This window comes from Triticum urartu, chromosome 1A (assembly GCF_056163025.1).
Source record: "Triticum urartu cultivar PI428250 chromosome 1A, HENAU_Tu73, whole genome shotgun sequence".
Classification (NCBI taxonomy): domain Eukaryota; kingdom Viridiplantae; phylum Streptophyta; class Magnoliopsida; order Poales; family Poaceae; genus Triticum; species Triticum urartu.
Genome location: NC_141873.1, coordinates 378,360,856 through 378,375,554, shown reverse-complemented (window position 1 = coordinate 378,375,554; position 14,699 = coordinate 378,360,856). Strand labels below are relative to the sequence as shown.

At 48.8% G+C, this 14,699-nt stretch overlaps 1 protein-coding gene across 1 annotated transcript; it reads left to right on the top strand.

Annotated features, from left to right (window-relative positions):
* The first annotated feature begins 11,859 nt into the window (after window positions 1–11,859).
* On the top strand, window positions 11,860–13,776 carry LOC125534081 (zinc finger protein ZAT9-like). Its single transcript, XM_048697381.2, has one exon. It carries the CDS (start codon window positions 12,385–12,387, stop codon window positions 13,387–13,389), a length of 1,005 nt encoding a protein of 334 aa, XP_048553338.2. The 5' UTR covers window positions 11,860–12,384; the 3' UTR covers window positions 13,390–13,776.
* The last annotated feature ends 923 nt before the right edge of the window (window positions 13,777–14,699 follow it).

Here is a 14,699-nt window from a genome sequence, read left to right as displayed (position 1 = left end):
CCGGCAAGTCTCTTTACTCGTTCCGTAATGCATCAGCCCGCAACTAACTCATTAGTCACATTGCTTGCAAGGCTTATAGTAATGTGCATTACCGAGAGGGCTCAGAGATACCTCTCCGACAATCGGAGTGACAAATCCTAATCTCGATCTACGCCAACTCAACAAACACCATTAGACACACCTGTAGAGCATCTTTATAATCACCCAGTTACGTTGTGACGTTTGATAGCACACTAAGTGTTCCTCCGGTATTCGGGAGTTGCATAATCTCATAGTCATAGGAACATGTATAAGTCATGAAGAAAGCAATAGCAATAAACTAAACGATCATAGTGCTAAGCTAACGGATGGGTCTTGTCCATCACATCATTCTCTAATGATGTGATCCCGTTCATCAAATGACAACACATGTCTATGGCTAGGAATCTTAACCATCTTTGATTAACGAGCTAGTCTAGTAGAGGCATACTAGGGACACTCAGTTTGTCTGTGTATTCACACATGTACTAAGTTTCCGGTTAATACAATTCTAACATGAATAATAAACATTTATCATGATATAAGGAAATATAAATAACAACTTTATTATTGCCTCTAGGGCATATTTCCTTCAACCCCAACGGTCCAGGGAAGAGTCCATCAACACACGCTTCTCGCCAAGTTATGGCATTGGATTAATGGGGTTGTGATTAGAGGAAGTAGCGCGGCCTACGCCCCATGGAAAAGTAAATTTCAGTCAACCGTCACTAGAACATGATCGATTCATACCAGTGTGAACGTTTTTTCCCGCAACTTTACTCAAAGTTCAACTTGTGCCATAGGAATCATATATCGATTCCCCACACTATGATGATCACCGTGACTAAGTACTTCATTGAAATCGCCCAAACAACGCCAAGTTATGTCATTGTTAGCCTTGATACCCTTGAGTGTGTCCCGGGTCTTATACCTCTCTTGTTTTAGGGCTTCCTTGTAAACACATGTGATATGAAACTTATCGACAAGTGGCAACGTGACACGAGAGTCAGTGTGATACTCTGAGAAATGAAACACTTATAGCTTAATATCACAGTTCTAAAACATAGCCAGGCCTTCGCTCATTCCACTAGTGTTAACAAAAAAACAATTACTGAAACCTAAAGGAAAACTTAAACTATCTACCCATGACTTATGCACCGATGCCTCCATGATGCATAAGGGGACAAGGCAAATCGCCACGCGAGATCGCGAAGCTCTCGGACTGTTGTAGATTTGGCCGCCCCATGACAATTCCGGATAAGGCAACTCATTGCTGCCGGCGGTGCCCCTTGAGGGAGCCCGTTTACTTCAGGTAGTAGTGTTATGTTTTGTAGTAGTCTTGGACCTCTTAGGAGCCTGTTTCGGGGCACTGCTAGGCAAGATCGTCAAACTCTTCGCGGGAAGTGCACATTGCACCATCGAAGTATCCTTGTTAAGGGATATGCAGAAATCCATCTTGACTTGCCCAACAAAACAAATCTCCCGCCTCCGATCCAACATAAAGCCAACATTGCCTAATCTTGTCAATAGCACGAATCAACCATGGAGGAAACTCGTGCATTGATAATAATCCCAAGAAGTACACCATGAGTTCACAAATATAAGATGTGTTGGATATTTTAATAGGAACTATATACAAACTGAAAATGAGTAAGCAAACACACTGAAACGTGCATGTATAAATTCAATTTAAAAAATTTAAAATAGCTTATATTTTGTGAATGGACGAGGGTGGTATATAAGGAAAAAAGAAAAATATATTTGACCAGAGCAAGAGCTTTCAGCTTTGCATCTTATACAAGGTAGGAAAAGTTAAAAAGTGACCAAAGTAAAACACAGAAAAATATTTTTTTGACCAGAGTGGGATTTGAACTCGTGCATTGATAATAATCCTAAGAATTACACTCTAAGTCACAAATATAAGATGTGTTGGATATTTCAATATAAACTACATACGACTGCAAATGAGTAAGCAAACACGCTAAAACGTGTCTATATACATCCAATTTAAAAAGTTAAAATAGTATTTTGTGAATGGACGGGAAAAAAAGGAAATTATATTTGACCAGAACAAGAGCTTTCAGCTTCTCATCATCTCATCTTATTAACCAGAGTGGGATTTGACCTCAGGCCCTTTCGGACCAGAGCCTTAATCTGGCGCCTTAGACCAACTAGGCCATCTGATCTTACTGATGTTTTTCTTCGGAGATGTTCTTAGACAGAGCTCGGGAAACAGGGTCAGGTGCGTGGGCCCTGGGCCATTGCGCGGGCATGAAACAAAAGGCGAATGCATGGCCCAGCTCAAATCAGCAGCCAGCCCAACTACACCAGATTCCGTAAACAGCCAGCCCAACTACCTAGAGAGGTTTCCCTCTTGTACCCTTTTGCCTACAACTGCAGTCACATTTTGCTTGTTTCGGCAAACAAGTTTATTTCCCATGCAGAAAAGGCAAACAAGTTTGTTTATACACAGTTGCAGCTTGCCAAATTGGAGTATATTCGTACCAATCGGATAACTTCCTACATTATCTAATATCCCGATAAAATATCTAAAGGGGTTGATCCAGACCATCTCCATCGTCTATCTACGAGCCCACCCATCCTACCATCGATCAGTAATCCCTATGTAACCCTCGACCCCCGCAATGTTCTCTTCTCTTGTTGCGTGCGCTCGCAGATAAGCTCCGTTGCAGACTAAACATGATCAAGTATGGTAACTCAAAAAGGGCATGTAGGGGGGAGAGGTATTGATTTTGAAACACAAATGATTCGCCTTTTTTCTAATCTCAAATTTTTTGAGGGTGAGAAGCTTGAATAGGGGCTCGTAATTTCAAAAATGCACTCTGCATGAATAGTAAAATAAAAAAATACTAGGGAAAATATATAAAAAAGTTAAAATTTCAGGGTATCAAGCCTGGCCGTTCACTCTACTCACCGACAAAGTTTCGCGAAGAAGTGGCATCTGTGGAACTGCAGCGCTAGAATTTTTGGTCTGAACTACAGTGCTAGAATTTTGTGTCTTCACAAAGATTCAACATGGTGGTGTTGAAGAACATGATGGTTTTGGGGGTCGGGGCGGAGATGGGTTGGGGATCTCTTCCATCTTCTTCTTTTCTTGTGCGGGGGATAAGAGCATCTACAACCGGACTTAGTAAATCTGACCTTCTAAACACTCGCGGGACCGGGCGTGTCCGTTTTGAGCCTCTATTTTTTCCTTCATGCATCCACACTTCTTATTTTCTCCCTTATAAGTCCGGTCACTTGCATGTGATTGGTGGAGGGAAGAAAGAGAAAGAAAAGAAAGGATAAAAAGAGAAAAAGGTGGTCCGGGGTGGGCCGTGTCCTACATGGCGGACTGCATGGGCGCACGCGGGCGCCCTCACATCCTCCCTACATTTATCCTCAATATGAGAGTTCGCGGACAGCCTGAACGTATAGGGATGATATGTGGGGTCCTGCTGGGTCACTTTTTTCCTTCTCTCTCCTGTCCGGTCACTGATCGGGCACATCTGCGGGCATATGAGAGAGGGTTTGAGGCGTCCGGTTGTAGATGCTCTAAGAGTTAGGGATGGGTGGGAGTGGCGTGGGGGTCATGTGGTCCAATTTTGTAACTCGTCGCGTCTTGGCCTCGCGCCCTCGCGCGTGCTCGTGAAAGCTCATTCGTGCTAGCGGGACGACTCTTTTGTATCTGTCGCGATATACACAACAATCGCCGGGTGTCTCTATATGTATCCTTGGTATAGTATAGTGTGGTTACATGTGTTTTTATAGACTGTTCACCCTTTGATAGGATCGAGAAGGGGTGTCCAGAAGGGGGTGATTAGACACTCAACAAGTAGAAGTAGCAGTTTTTAAGTTCTTCAAGTTGATGTGGAGTTTTAGTACAAGTTTAAGTATTCACAATACATTTCAAGCAAGAATGGCAAGAGTATATGAGCAGCAGAAAGTAAAGCATGCAAATTGTAAGAAAGTAAAGGGATGGGATTGGAGTGTGCAAACGCAATTGGAGACATGGAGATTTTTGGCGTGATTCCGATAGGTGGTGCTATCGTACGTCCACATTGGTGGAGACTTCAACCCACGAAGGGTAACGGTTGTGCGAGTGAGGGCTCCACCCACGAAGGGTCCACGAAAAAGCAACCTTGTCTATCCCACCATGGCCATCGCCCAGGAAGGACTTGCCTCACTTGGGTAGATTTTCACGAAGTAGGCGATCTCCTTGCCCTTACAAACTCCTTGGTTCAACTCCACAATCTTGTCGGAGGCTTCCAAGTGACACCTAACCAATCTAGGAGACACCACTCTCCAAAAGGTAATAGGTGGTGTGATAATTATGAACTCCTTGCTCTTGTGTTTCAAATGATAGTCTCCCCAACACTCAACTCTCTCATAGATTTGACTATGGTGGAAAGATGATTTGAGTGGAAAGCAACTTGGGGAAGACTAGAGATCAAGATTCTTGTGGTTGGATTGGAATTTCTTGCTCTCAACACATGAGTAGGTGGTTCTCTCTCAGAAAATGAGTAGTGAAAGTGTAGCGACATTCTGATGGCTCTCTCTTGAATAGAGAAGGGAGTGGAGGGGTATATATAGCCTCCACACAAAATCTAACCGTTACACACATTTGACCCAACTCGGCCAGACCGAATAGGTGAACTCGGTGAGACCGATTTAGTTCAAAATGTGAACGTTAAGATTCTCGATGGGGCCCACATGATCAAGTCAGTGGAACCGATGTGCTAGGGTTAGGGCAAAACCTCATCTCGGTGTGACTGATTGCATGAACTCGGTGGGACCGATTTCAGCAATGAGCAAACAGAGAGTTGATCAGGCAAACTGTGACGCCCCTGATTTGACCGTACACTAATCATACACGCAAACGTTTATGACCAAGATCAGGGACTCATGGGAAGATATCACAACACAATTCTACAAATAAAAATAAGTCATACAAGTATCATATTACAAGCCAGGGGCCTCGAGGGCTCGAATACAAGAGCTCGATTATAGACGAGACAGCGGAAGAAACAATATCTGAGTACAGACATAAGTTAAACAAGTTTTCCTTAACAAGGCTAGCACAAACTGGGATACAGATCGAAAGAGGCGCAGGCCTCCTGCCTGGGATCCTCCTAATCTACTCCTGGTCGTTGCCGGCGGCCTGCACGTAGTAGTAGGCACCTCCGGAGTAGTAGGAGTCGTCGTCGACGATGGCGTCTGGCTCCTGGGCTCCATCGTCTGGTTGCAGCAATCGGGTATAGGAAAAGGGGAAAAGGGGGAGCAAAGCAACTGTGAGTACTCATCCAAAGTACTCGCAAGCAAGGAACTACACTACATATGTATGCATTGGTATCAATTGGAAAAGGGGGTAACATATATGGACTGAACTGCGGAATGCCAGAATAAGAGGGGGATAGCTAGTCCTTTTGAAGACTACGCTTCTGGCCACCTCCATCTTGCAGCATTTAGAAGAGAGTAGAAGGTAAGTTCACCAAGTAGCATCGCATAGCATAATCCTAACCGATGATCCTCCCCTCGACGCCCTGTGAGAGAGCGACCACCGGGTGTATCTGGCACTTGGAAGGATGTGTTTTATTAAGTATCCGGTTCTAGTTGTCATAAGGTCAAGGTACAACTCCAAGTCGTCCTGTTACCAAAGATCATGGCTATTCGAATAGATTAACTTCCCTCCAGGGGTGCACCACATTTCTCAACACGCTCGATCCCCTTTGTCCGGACACACTTTCCTGGGTCATGCCCGGCCTCGAAAGATCAACACGTCGCAGCCCTATCTAGGCACAACAGAGAGGTCAGCACGCCGGTCTAAATCCTATAGCGCAGGGGTCTGGGCCCATCGCCCATTGCACACCTGCACATTGCGTACGCAGCCGGAAGCAGACCTAGCCCCCTTAATACAAGCACGAGCTTACAGTCCAATGCGGCGCGCGCCGCTCAGTCGCTCACGTCACGAAGGCTTCGGCTGATACCATGACGTCGAGTGCCCATAACTGTTCGCGCGTGGTTGGTTAGTGCGTATAGGCCAGTAGCCAGACTCAGATCAAATACCCAGATCTTGTTAAGCGTGTTATTTTGAAGTAACCACGAACGCCGACCAGGGCCAGGCCCACCTCTCACCTAGGTGGTCTCCGCCTGCCCTGTCGCTCCGCCTCAAGTAACAGTCGAGGGCCGTCGGGAACCTAGGCCCACCACTACCTGGGTGGAACCACCTGCCCCTTCAGCCCCCAACATCAGAATCACTTACGGGTACTCAACGAGCCGACCCGACTTTAGTCACCACCTGTATAGCATCTATATATGTATGTATATACCTGTGATCACCTCCCGAGTGATCATGACCCGATAGTATAGCATGGCAGACGGACAAGAATGTAGGGCCACTGATGAAGTACTAGCAACCTATACTAAGCATGTAGGATTGCAGGTAAGGTATCAACAGTTGTAGCAACAATGACATGCTATGCATCAGGATAGGAGTAATGGAAAGCAGTAACATGCTACACTACTCTAATGCAAGCAGTAGAAAGAGAGTAGACGATATCTGGTGATCAAGGGGGGGGGCTTGCATGGTTACTCTGGCAAGAAAGAGGGGTCGTCAACAGCGTAGTCGATCGGGGCACCAGCAGCGGTCTCGGGGTCTACCGGAAAGAAGTAACGGAGGGGGGACACAATAAATAACAGAGCAAACAAAGCAACAGAAAGCATAACATGGCAATGCGCGGTGCTAGGGGTGACCTAACGCAGTATGAGGTGATACCGATGAAGGGGGAAACATCCGGGAAAATATCCCCGGTGTTTCGCGTTTTCGGACAGATGAATCGGAGGGGGAAAGTTGCGTGTTCGCTATGCTAGGGATGCATGGTGGACGAACGGGCTGCGCATCCGGATCCATCTCATTGTTATGAGCAACTTTCATGTACAAAGTTTTCCCATCCGAGCTACGGTTTATTTTATATTAATTTTCAAAGTTTTAAACATTTTCTAAAATTATTATTTATTCGGAATTAAAAGAATAAAATGCTACGGGTACCCAGAAATGTACCCAGCAGAATGCATGTGAGGCTGACAGTTGGGGTCCAGTCAACCGCCTAGTCAGCAGTTGACTGGTCAACTTTGTCTGGTCAAAGGTCTAGTGGGACCCAGGTGTCATAGGCAGTAGTTCAATTGATTTTGACTATTTAGCTTAATTGGTGGTGGGACATATCTGTCAGCGAGACATTTAACTTCAGAGTTATTTTGAACTAATCTAAATTAGTGTGTGGGGGTCCACTTGTCAGTGGGAGTTAGGGGTGGCTGTTAGTGGGTGATTAGTACCCTAACTAAACAGGGGGGTTGGCCTCATTAGCAGGCACAACCGGCAGAGGCCACGACCGGCACGCGTGCCCGCGAGCATGGCTGGGGCTGGGCGCGACGCGGCCAGCCAGCAGGGGCCGCGGCGGCCGGGCGCAGCAGGGCACGCGCACGCTGTGCACGGCCGGAGCGGAGTGCGGGCGGTGCAGTCGGGGCCCCCGCCGCCGCAGGCGCCAGCTCGCAGGGATGGCGCCAGGGCCGTCGAGGAGCGGTTGTGGCCTGCGCGGGCGTTGTCGGGGCAAGGGCAGGCCCGGGCGAGCAGGGGGCGAGGCGTCGCGCGCGAGCGAGAGCAGCCGGTGGCTCGCGGTGCGGGCAGAGGACGGGGTGAGCGCAACAGGTAGCGGCGGACGCGAATGTCCAGCCATGGCGGAGCTACGGCGCATGGGGGCACAAATCAAGGGGAAAGAGAGAGGATCGAGGGAGGAGCTCACCGCGGAGCTAATGTTGAGCTCGAGGAGGTCGGGGGCGGACCGGAGGGGCGGTGGCAATGGCGAGATGACGACGGCCGGAGGAAGAAGAAGACCTCAATCCGCACGACGCATCGGCTTCGGGCTTGAGTTCATGGATGAGGAAGAAGCGGAGGCCTCCGGTGGCGCTCCTAGCGCAGGCCTAGGCGATGGGGACGGCGGTGGGCGCGCGGACAGCAGCGGCCATGGCAACGAGTTGCTCGGGCACGACAGGAAGGGCGAGGGGAGAGCGTGGGGAGAGAGTGGGTAGGGGTAGGGTTTCGCAGAGGGGCACGGGGAAGGCCTTGTAGGCGTCGAGGAGGGTTGGATGGCCGACGTGTGGACATGGGCGGCGTCGACGCACGCGCTCTGTCCACGGCGTTTGTATGAACAGAAGAACGAAGAAGAGTGCTAAGTGGGTTGGGCCATGCTACTGTAGCCATTGGGCTAGAGTGAACAGTGAGGTTTTGACCTTTTCTCTTTCTCCTTTTCTGATTTCTTTAATCTTTTGGATTTGCAAAAATGTTAGGCCACCAAAAGACTTTTGTAAAATATGGAATTGTACTACATAAATACTTTGCAATTTTTGCCACTGCCATAAAAAGGTTTTGCGGCAAGATAATTTCATTTAAATTTTATATAAATGAAAATAGATTAACGGGGTTGTTTTGGGCACTATTTTAAATCCTAAGGGCATTTTGAGAATGTAGGTGATGTTGTTTTCCCCAACATAAATAATTAGGAATTGTTTAAAAAATTATGAACTATTTTGTTTGCATTTTGGAAGATGTAAACTTTGACTTCAAATTTAACTTGAATCTGAGTTTGGATTGAAACAAAGTGAGGATTAGACTCTTAATTGTGATGACATGGCATCATTAGGCATGAGCTTACTGTAGCATGATTCTCGGGGTGTTACACAAACTCGATGGGACCGATTGCTTATTTCGGTGAGACCGAAATAATCGCAATAAGCAACAGAGAGTTTGCAAGGCCATCTCGGTGGGACCGAGATACCCATCGGTGAGAGCGAACTGATTAGGGTTTCTGGCAGTGGCTATGTTAAGTGAACGCGGCGGCGCCGGATAGATCAAATCGGTGGGGCCGAGTTTGACTTTAGGTTTTGAACATATTTGGATTTGAGAAAGTGGTTGAGGGCTTTGGACCATATCACTAAGCACTTTGAGCAAGTAGATCATTAAGCAACACGTCATCCTTTTTAATAATATTGGCTTTTCCTATAGACTCAATGTGATCTTGGATCACTAAAATAGAAATGAAGAGTCTTGAGCTTTTGCCAAGCTTTGTCCTTAGCATCTTGAAGGGGTTCCACATCCTGTTGTCTATGCCACGCCATTGTTGAACTTTCTGAAATATACTAGATGGAAATACTAGTCCAACAAGAGATATGTTGACATTAATTACCAAAATCACCCAGGAAGCACTTATACTCTCACCCTTTTGTGTCGTCACTGTAAGAGCATGTTGCTTTCTTAGGGCATCTCCAACGCCGGCTCTCAAACTGCACGCATATGTTTGGATCGTGCAGTTCAGACGTGTTGTGCCATCCAATGCGGATCTATATCGGTCCATCGAGTGATCCGGACGCACTTTCTCTTGCAAAGTGGAAGAAAAGTTGGGGAGGGGCATTGAGGGAGTCGGACATCAGCCGTGTAGGACTTTGACACCCCGGCCCACTAACCCCCCCCTCTTGGTCCTATTTTCTTCCAATCGGCCCCTTCTTCCACCTTGCTTTGCATCCGCACTCTCCTCCTCCGACGCCGTCACTGTACCTCTCCAGCCGACACACACACATTGTTGGACCTCTGCAACCAGCACCGACACGCCTGCGCCCCTTTTACAACGGCGTCGTCCATCCAGGACCCGTCCATAAGCAGGTACACTCCGCTCCCCTATCAACGTCGTCCATGACGGATACCACGCCCCGTAGGTGTTCGGTCAAATGCCATTGAGCTTATTTTCAAATGTCGTATCATTTTTAGAGTACGAAGGATGGCGGGGATACTCGATCATGGAGGATGAGTTGTTGTGCGATGCGTGGTTGACCTTATCCGTTGATTTCGTAGGCAGGAGCAGGGGGCTCTTCTGGCAGCGCGTGCATGATTCGTTTCAAGCGTGAAAGCACATTGCGCCCTATGACATGCACATCATCCATGATCGCAATGTGAGATCGTTATCGTATCGATGGTATGCCATCCACACCACCATCACCAAGTTTTATGCAGCGGTTGATATGCTGGAGACAAGGTAGCCATTGCGCGCGCGAGCCGAGGAGATCGTAAGTTTTGCTTCTTCTTACTCAACGTGTTGATTGATTCATTCATTCATTCAATGTTGTTGTACACATTGTTTAGCCAGTATACGCTAACATGTTGTACCGCGGGATAAAGGGACAACCATTTACGCGCACACACATGGGTGGATGAAGTTAAAGGGGCAGTATGTATAGGACAACATAATTTGTTCATGAAAACTTGTTGAACATCCGGTTAATCTCGTTAAATTTGAACTAATGTTGTACTAGATTTTCTTGCATGTTATGTATGAATGATTTATGTTATTTCTATCCGAACTTTGATGATTTTTTTGCATGTTATGTATGAATGATTTATGCTATTTCTATCCGAACTTTGATGAGATCCGCTGTGATTGCATGAATTTCGTCCGATTAGTTGAAACTCGGCTTCAAATGTATGCACGCAGAGTTGGATGGTCGCCTCCAGCATCCGTGTGCGTGGACTGGTACTTTCCTATCCGCAAACGGATGTCGGAGTAAATTTATGGATCAATGTTGAAGATGTCCTTAGTAAAACAAGTGAGAATCTCTTTCTACTTTTCTTTTTTGCAAAATGAATCTCTTTCTACATTAATACTACAAGGAACTGATGAAAATTACTTCCCCAAACGGAAATCAAATTTTCTGATGCAAACAGGCATCAAATCTGGAGAGGTTACAGTCTGACAGAGGTATATACTCTGAAATGGCATGGATCTTCTCACTTAACACTACTCCGAAAATACGGTGACCGGCTGTTAGCTGTGATTGGGAGGGGGACGACGCATGATCCCAGCGGCTGGCTTTATGGACGATTCTTTTAATCAAATCTTGGCTACAGAAACAGATGACAGCTTTTTCTTTGGTCGTTCGCGTCCCGTGCTTGCTCTGCGCTGGTAGGACGTCTTTCTGGTGCGGCCGACCCAACCAAAACGGAAGAAGAAAATGAACAAATCAAAGCAAGACAAAACAGCAGCTTTTCATTCCCATCCAGCCTAAGATCCCATCTGCGCGTTTTTTTTTCTTCAATAATTTACCGTTTTCTCATTGCTTCTATTCGAAGATTGTACTGCAGGCCATCTGTAACCCGGAATTTTTACAGCATACTGAGTCTACATGTCTAATCTGGATCCTGGCAGTTCGGATCCGCCGACGTCCATGTGAGACTAGACCGTATGCCCTGCCTGTACCAGCACCAGCAACAATGGATCGATCTAGCATTTGATGTGCAGCTGTGTGCAGCCACATGCCGCAGTGACCTTTGCCCATTGTGCAAGCATGTCTTCTTTCCAAAAACAAAAGCAAATTTGTAACCCGACGACGGAGACACGAGGATACGCCTCAAGGAATCCAATACATACATGTAGCCAAATCGTGGCACCAAGATAGACACACATTCAGAGCGATAGGAGAAGGAATTGAATTCGGGATTTGATTTGTTTCGGCAGCAGTATGTCAGTATCTCCAGGATTAATCCGGTCTGTTTCTGGCCTTGATGAGACCACATAACATAAACCTCTTGATGGTCAAATCTTTATAAAACAGCAAAGTGGAGTATCCCACACGCACAGCCAATAAATAAATAAACAATTTCCCCCGAGTTTTCCCCTCCGTCCTCAAGATGCGTTCGACAGCCGATCCTCCGCTCCTTAATTCTCTGCTAAAAGCGAGGCCAAACGTACGGGATCGTGACGGCCGTAACTCCCGCCAGCAATACACATGCTCGTATGGCGCATGACCAAATTGAATTGAAGATCTTCCAAAAAGCCGACGATCTTCTCGATCTTGCCAGTTTTACAGCCCAAATTTTCGCTTCGGTTTCGTGGCGCTTCCAGGTGGGCCGTTTTGCTCGAGCAGTTAATTCCCCGATCCTTCGGTTTTGCGACGTGAAATGAAATGCCATAAAATTCTGCCTTGCTTTCGATTGCCGGCCATTTGCGTTGCTGCGTATTTAAGTGTGGGGTGTGCCGAAGCAACTTTCTCACCGCCTCCCCACTTGTTTCTTCCTCCTCCTTGGCGGAGGTGGAGGGATGCTTGCTTGTCACCTACTACTCTGCCTTTTAAGCTCCCCACTCTCTCCTCCTCTTCCACCTCTCACGCTTCTTCTGCTTGGATCTTCCCCGTTGGACTATCAGCTGTCCCACGGCTGAGCAAGCAAGCAAAGCCCGCAAGCTGCTCGTGATTTCAAGCATTGCGGTATCTGATCTCTGCTGCTCCATTGCCTTGTGTGTGGGAGTTTGTCTTGCTCGTTCGGCGATGGACAGGCACACCTGCAAGCTCTGCTTCCGGCGGTTCCAGAATGGCCGTGCGCTGGGCGGCCACATGCGATCCCATGTCATGGCGGCCGCCGCAGCTGCTGCGTACTCGACGCCGCCGACGCAGCAGCAGTCGTCGCCACTGTCCTTGGCGTCCACCTCGTCGACGGACACGGATGGTAAGCCGGCTCAGCCGAAACGGCTGTCCTGGGTCCTGCGTGAGGATCCCGCGAGAAGCTGTAAGGTAGGCGCGCCTGAATTCTCAGGCGGATGCTTCGGCGGGGTCACCGCGGCGGCCGGCGAGTCGTCGGTCGTGCAGGACGGCGAGAGCGACACGGAGTCCCCGCGCGGTGGCGCGGGGTTCGCCGTGAGCCGACGGCGCTCCAAGCGGGCACGGCGGCGTGCGCCGCCGCCTGTGCCGGATCCCGAGCCGGCGAGCACCGTCTCCGATTCGACGCAGGAGGAGGACGTGGCCATGTCGCTCGTGATGCTGTCTCGGGACTCGTGGACGCGGTCCAGATCCGAGCCGGAGCCCCGCTGGGCCTCGGAGGCCGAGCAAAACAACGACGGCACCAAGGTGTTCGACGAGGACGAGGACGGCCCCGACGTGGCCGGCGAGGCTTACTACGCCGAGGCGACGCCGGTGCACGTGCACCCGCGCGCCAGGCACCAGTGCGGCGCATGCAAGAAGGTGTTCCGGTCGTACCAGGCCCTCGGCGGCCACCGCGCCAGCGTCAAGAAAGGCAAGGGCGGCTGCGTGCCACCGCCGGCTGGCAAGGCCTGCCGCGCCGACGCCCCGATCGTCCACGAGTGCCCGTTCTGCTTCCGCGTGTTCGGCTCCGGGCAGGCCCTGGGCGGCCACAAGCGCGCGCACATGCCGTCGCCGTCTCCGGCGAAATGCGGGGACAGCTTCGGGTCCTTCGATCTCAACGTGCCGGCCGCGTTCGACGACGACTTCGAGCTCTCCGCCGTGTACGACGCCGAGTTCGGCAGCGTCAGACAGTGAGGTCAGCTGTTGTGACATGTGACCAGCCGTCGTCCAGATCGGTCGCCAGATGTGCTCAGATGAGCTCAGGGATTGGAAGCCCAGCTTCGGCAATCGGCATGCATGGATGGATTGTAGGCAAGGGCTCTTCATCCATGCAAGATCCAGGTGGAGAACAGTTGAGCAATAAAAAAACATATCGTTTTTTTGCCTTTTCTTTTCAGTTACAATTACAATACATTATTGTGATTGGTAGGCCTGAATTAGCTGAACAGCCCGAATCATTTTTGTCCACTGTACACTTACATGTTACTCTGTTTTTTTTTTTTGTGTGTGTGTGTGTGTGCCATATCTCTCACTGGGATTTGACCCGTGCCATTAAGCTACGCTTTGCTGAACTTTACAGTAGTAGAAACAGCTCACCACTTAAGCTCGCGAAACTGCCAATGCTCTAGCTCCTATAATGCTGAACAGTTGAATAGTCGAATAGTTGCAAAACCTAAACTGTTGTTGGCCACGGTGTCATTTGCCTATTGGCACTGCACCAACGGTTCAGCTCAGCGGCCGTCGGTTGTGTGCAGTGCAGTATACAGTCAGCAACTCTCTCGATTTCTTTTTCGGTCGTACAGTAGTAGGGTCCCGCCGCGACAGAGTGTGTGTGTCAGTTTTAGGTGTGCCGAGCTACGCTTCTTGGACGCAACAGCTGATGCTGCTGCTGCTTCTGTTTGCTTCCCCGTGAAAAGGCCCTTGTCCGTGTCTTCTAGTACGAGTACGAGCATTTATTCGCCTACTCCTGTATCTGCCACCACACGGCACGGGCAGTCTCGGCGGTTGGCGTGAGGCTGCAGGTGGGACCGTGGAAGCCGGGGCCAGCGGCAGTGTAGCTGGTGCTCGCCGCTCGGCAGGTACGGACGGACGGCGCTAAATTGCTCGCCGCCGTCGCTTCTCGTGCTGGCCTCGCTCTGCCTGCGACTTGTGTGTCTCCTCCCCGCTTCTGGAGCCTAGCGCGATTCGCAATCGGCTTCTTTTCCTGCCCATTTTACCTGCCTGAATGTTATTCACCACGTGATCCCGAACGGACGTCCGTCTTGCCCGGATTCGGTTCATTTGGTTAGAACAATAAGGTCGTGTCTGGACCTGTCCTGGGATGCGATAGACGTACGGCCAGCGCGCGGCCGTATCCATTGGCTCCATCCTATCCGCCAGGGCCAAAAATGCCCATATTTTTCATATCAAAATAAGTTTGCTAATATTAGTTATTTGAAAATAAAAATAATTTTACAACCAATCGAAATTGTCTTTAATAAAATAGTTTTACAACCAAATCAAAA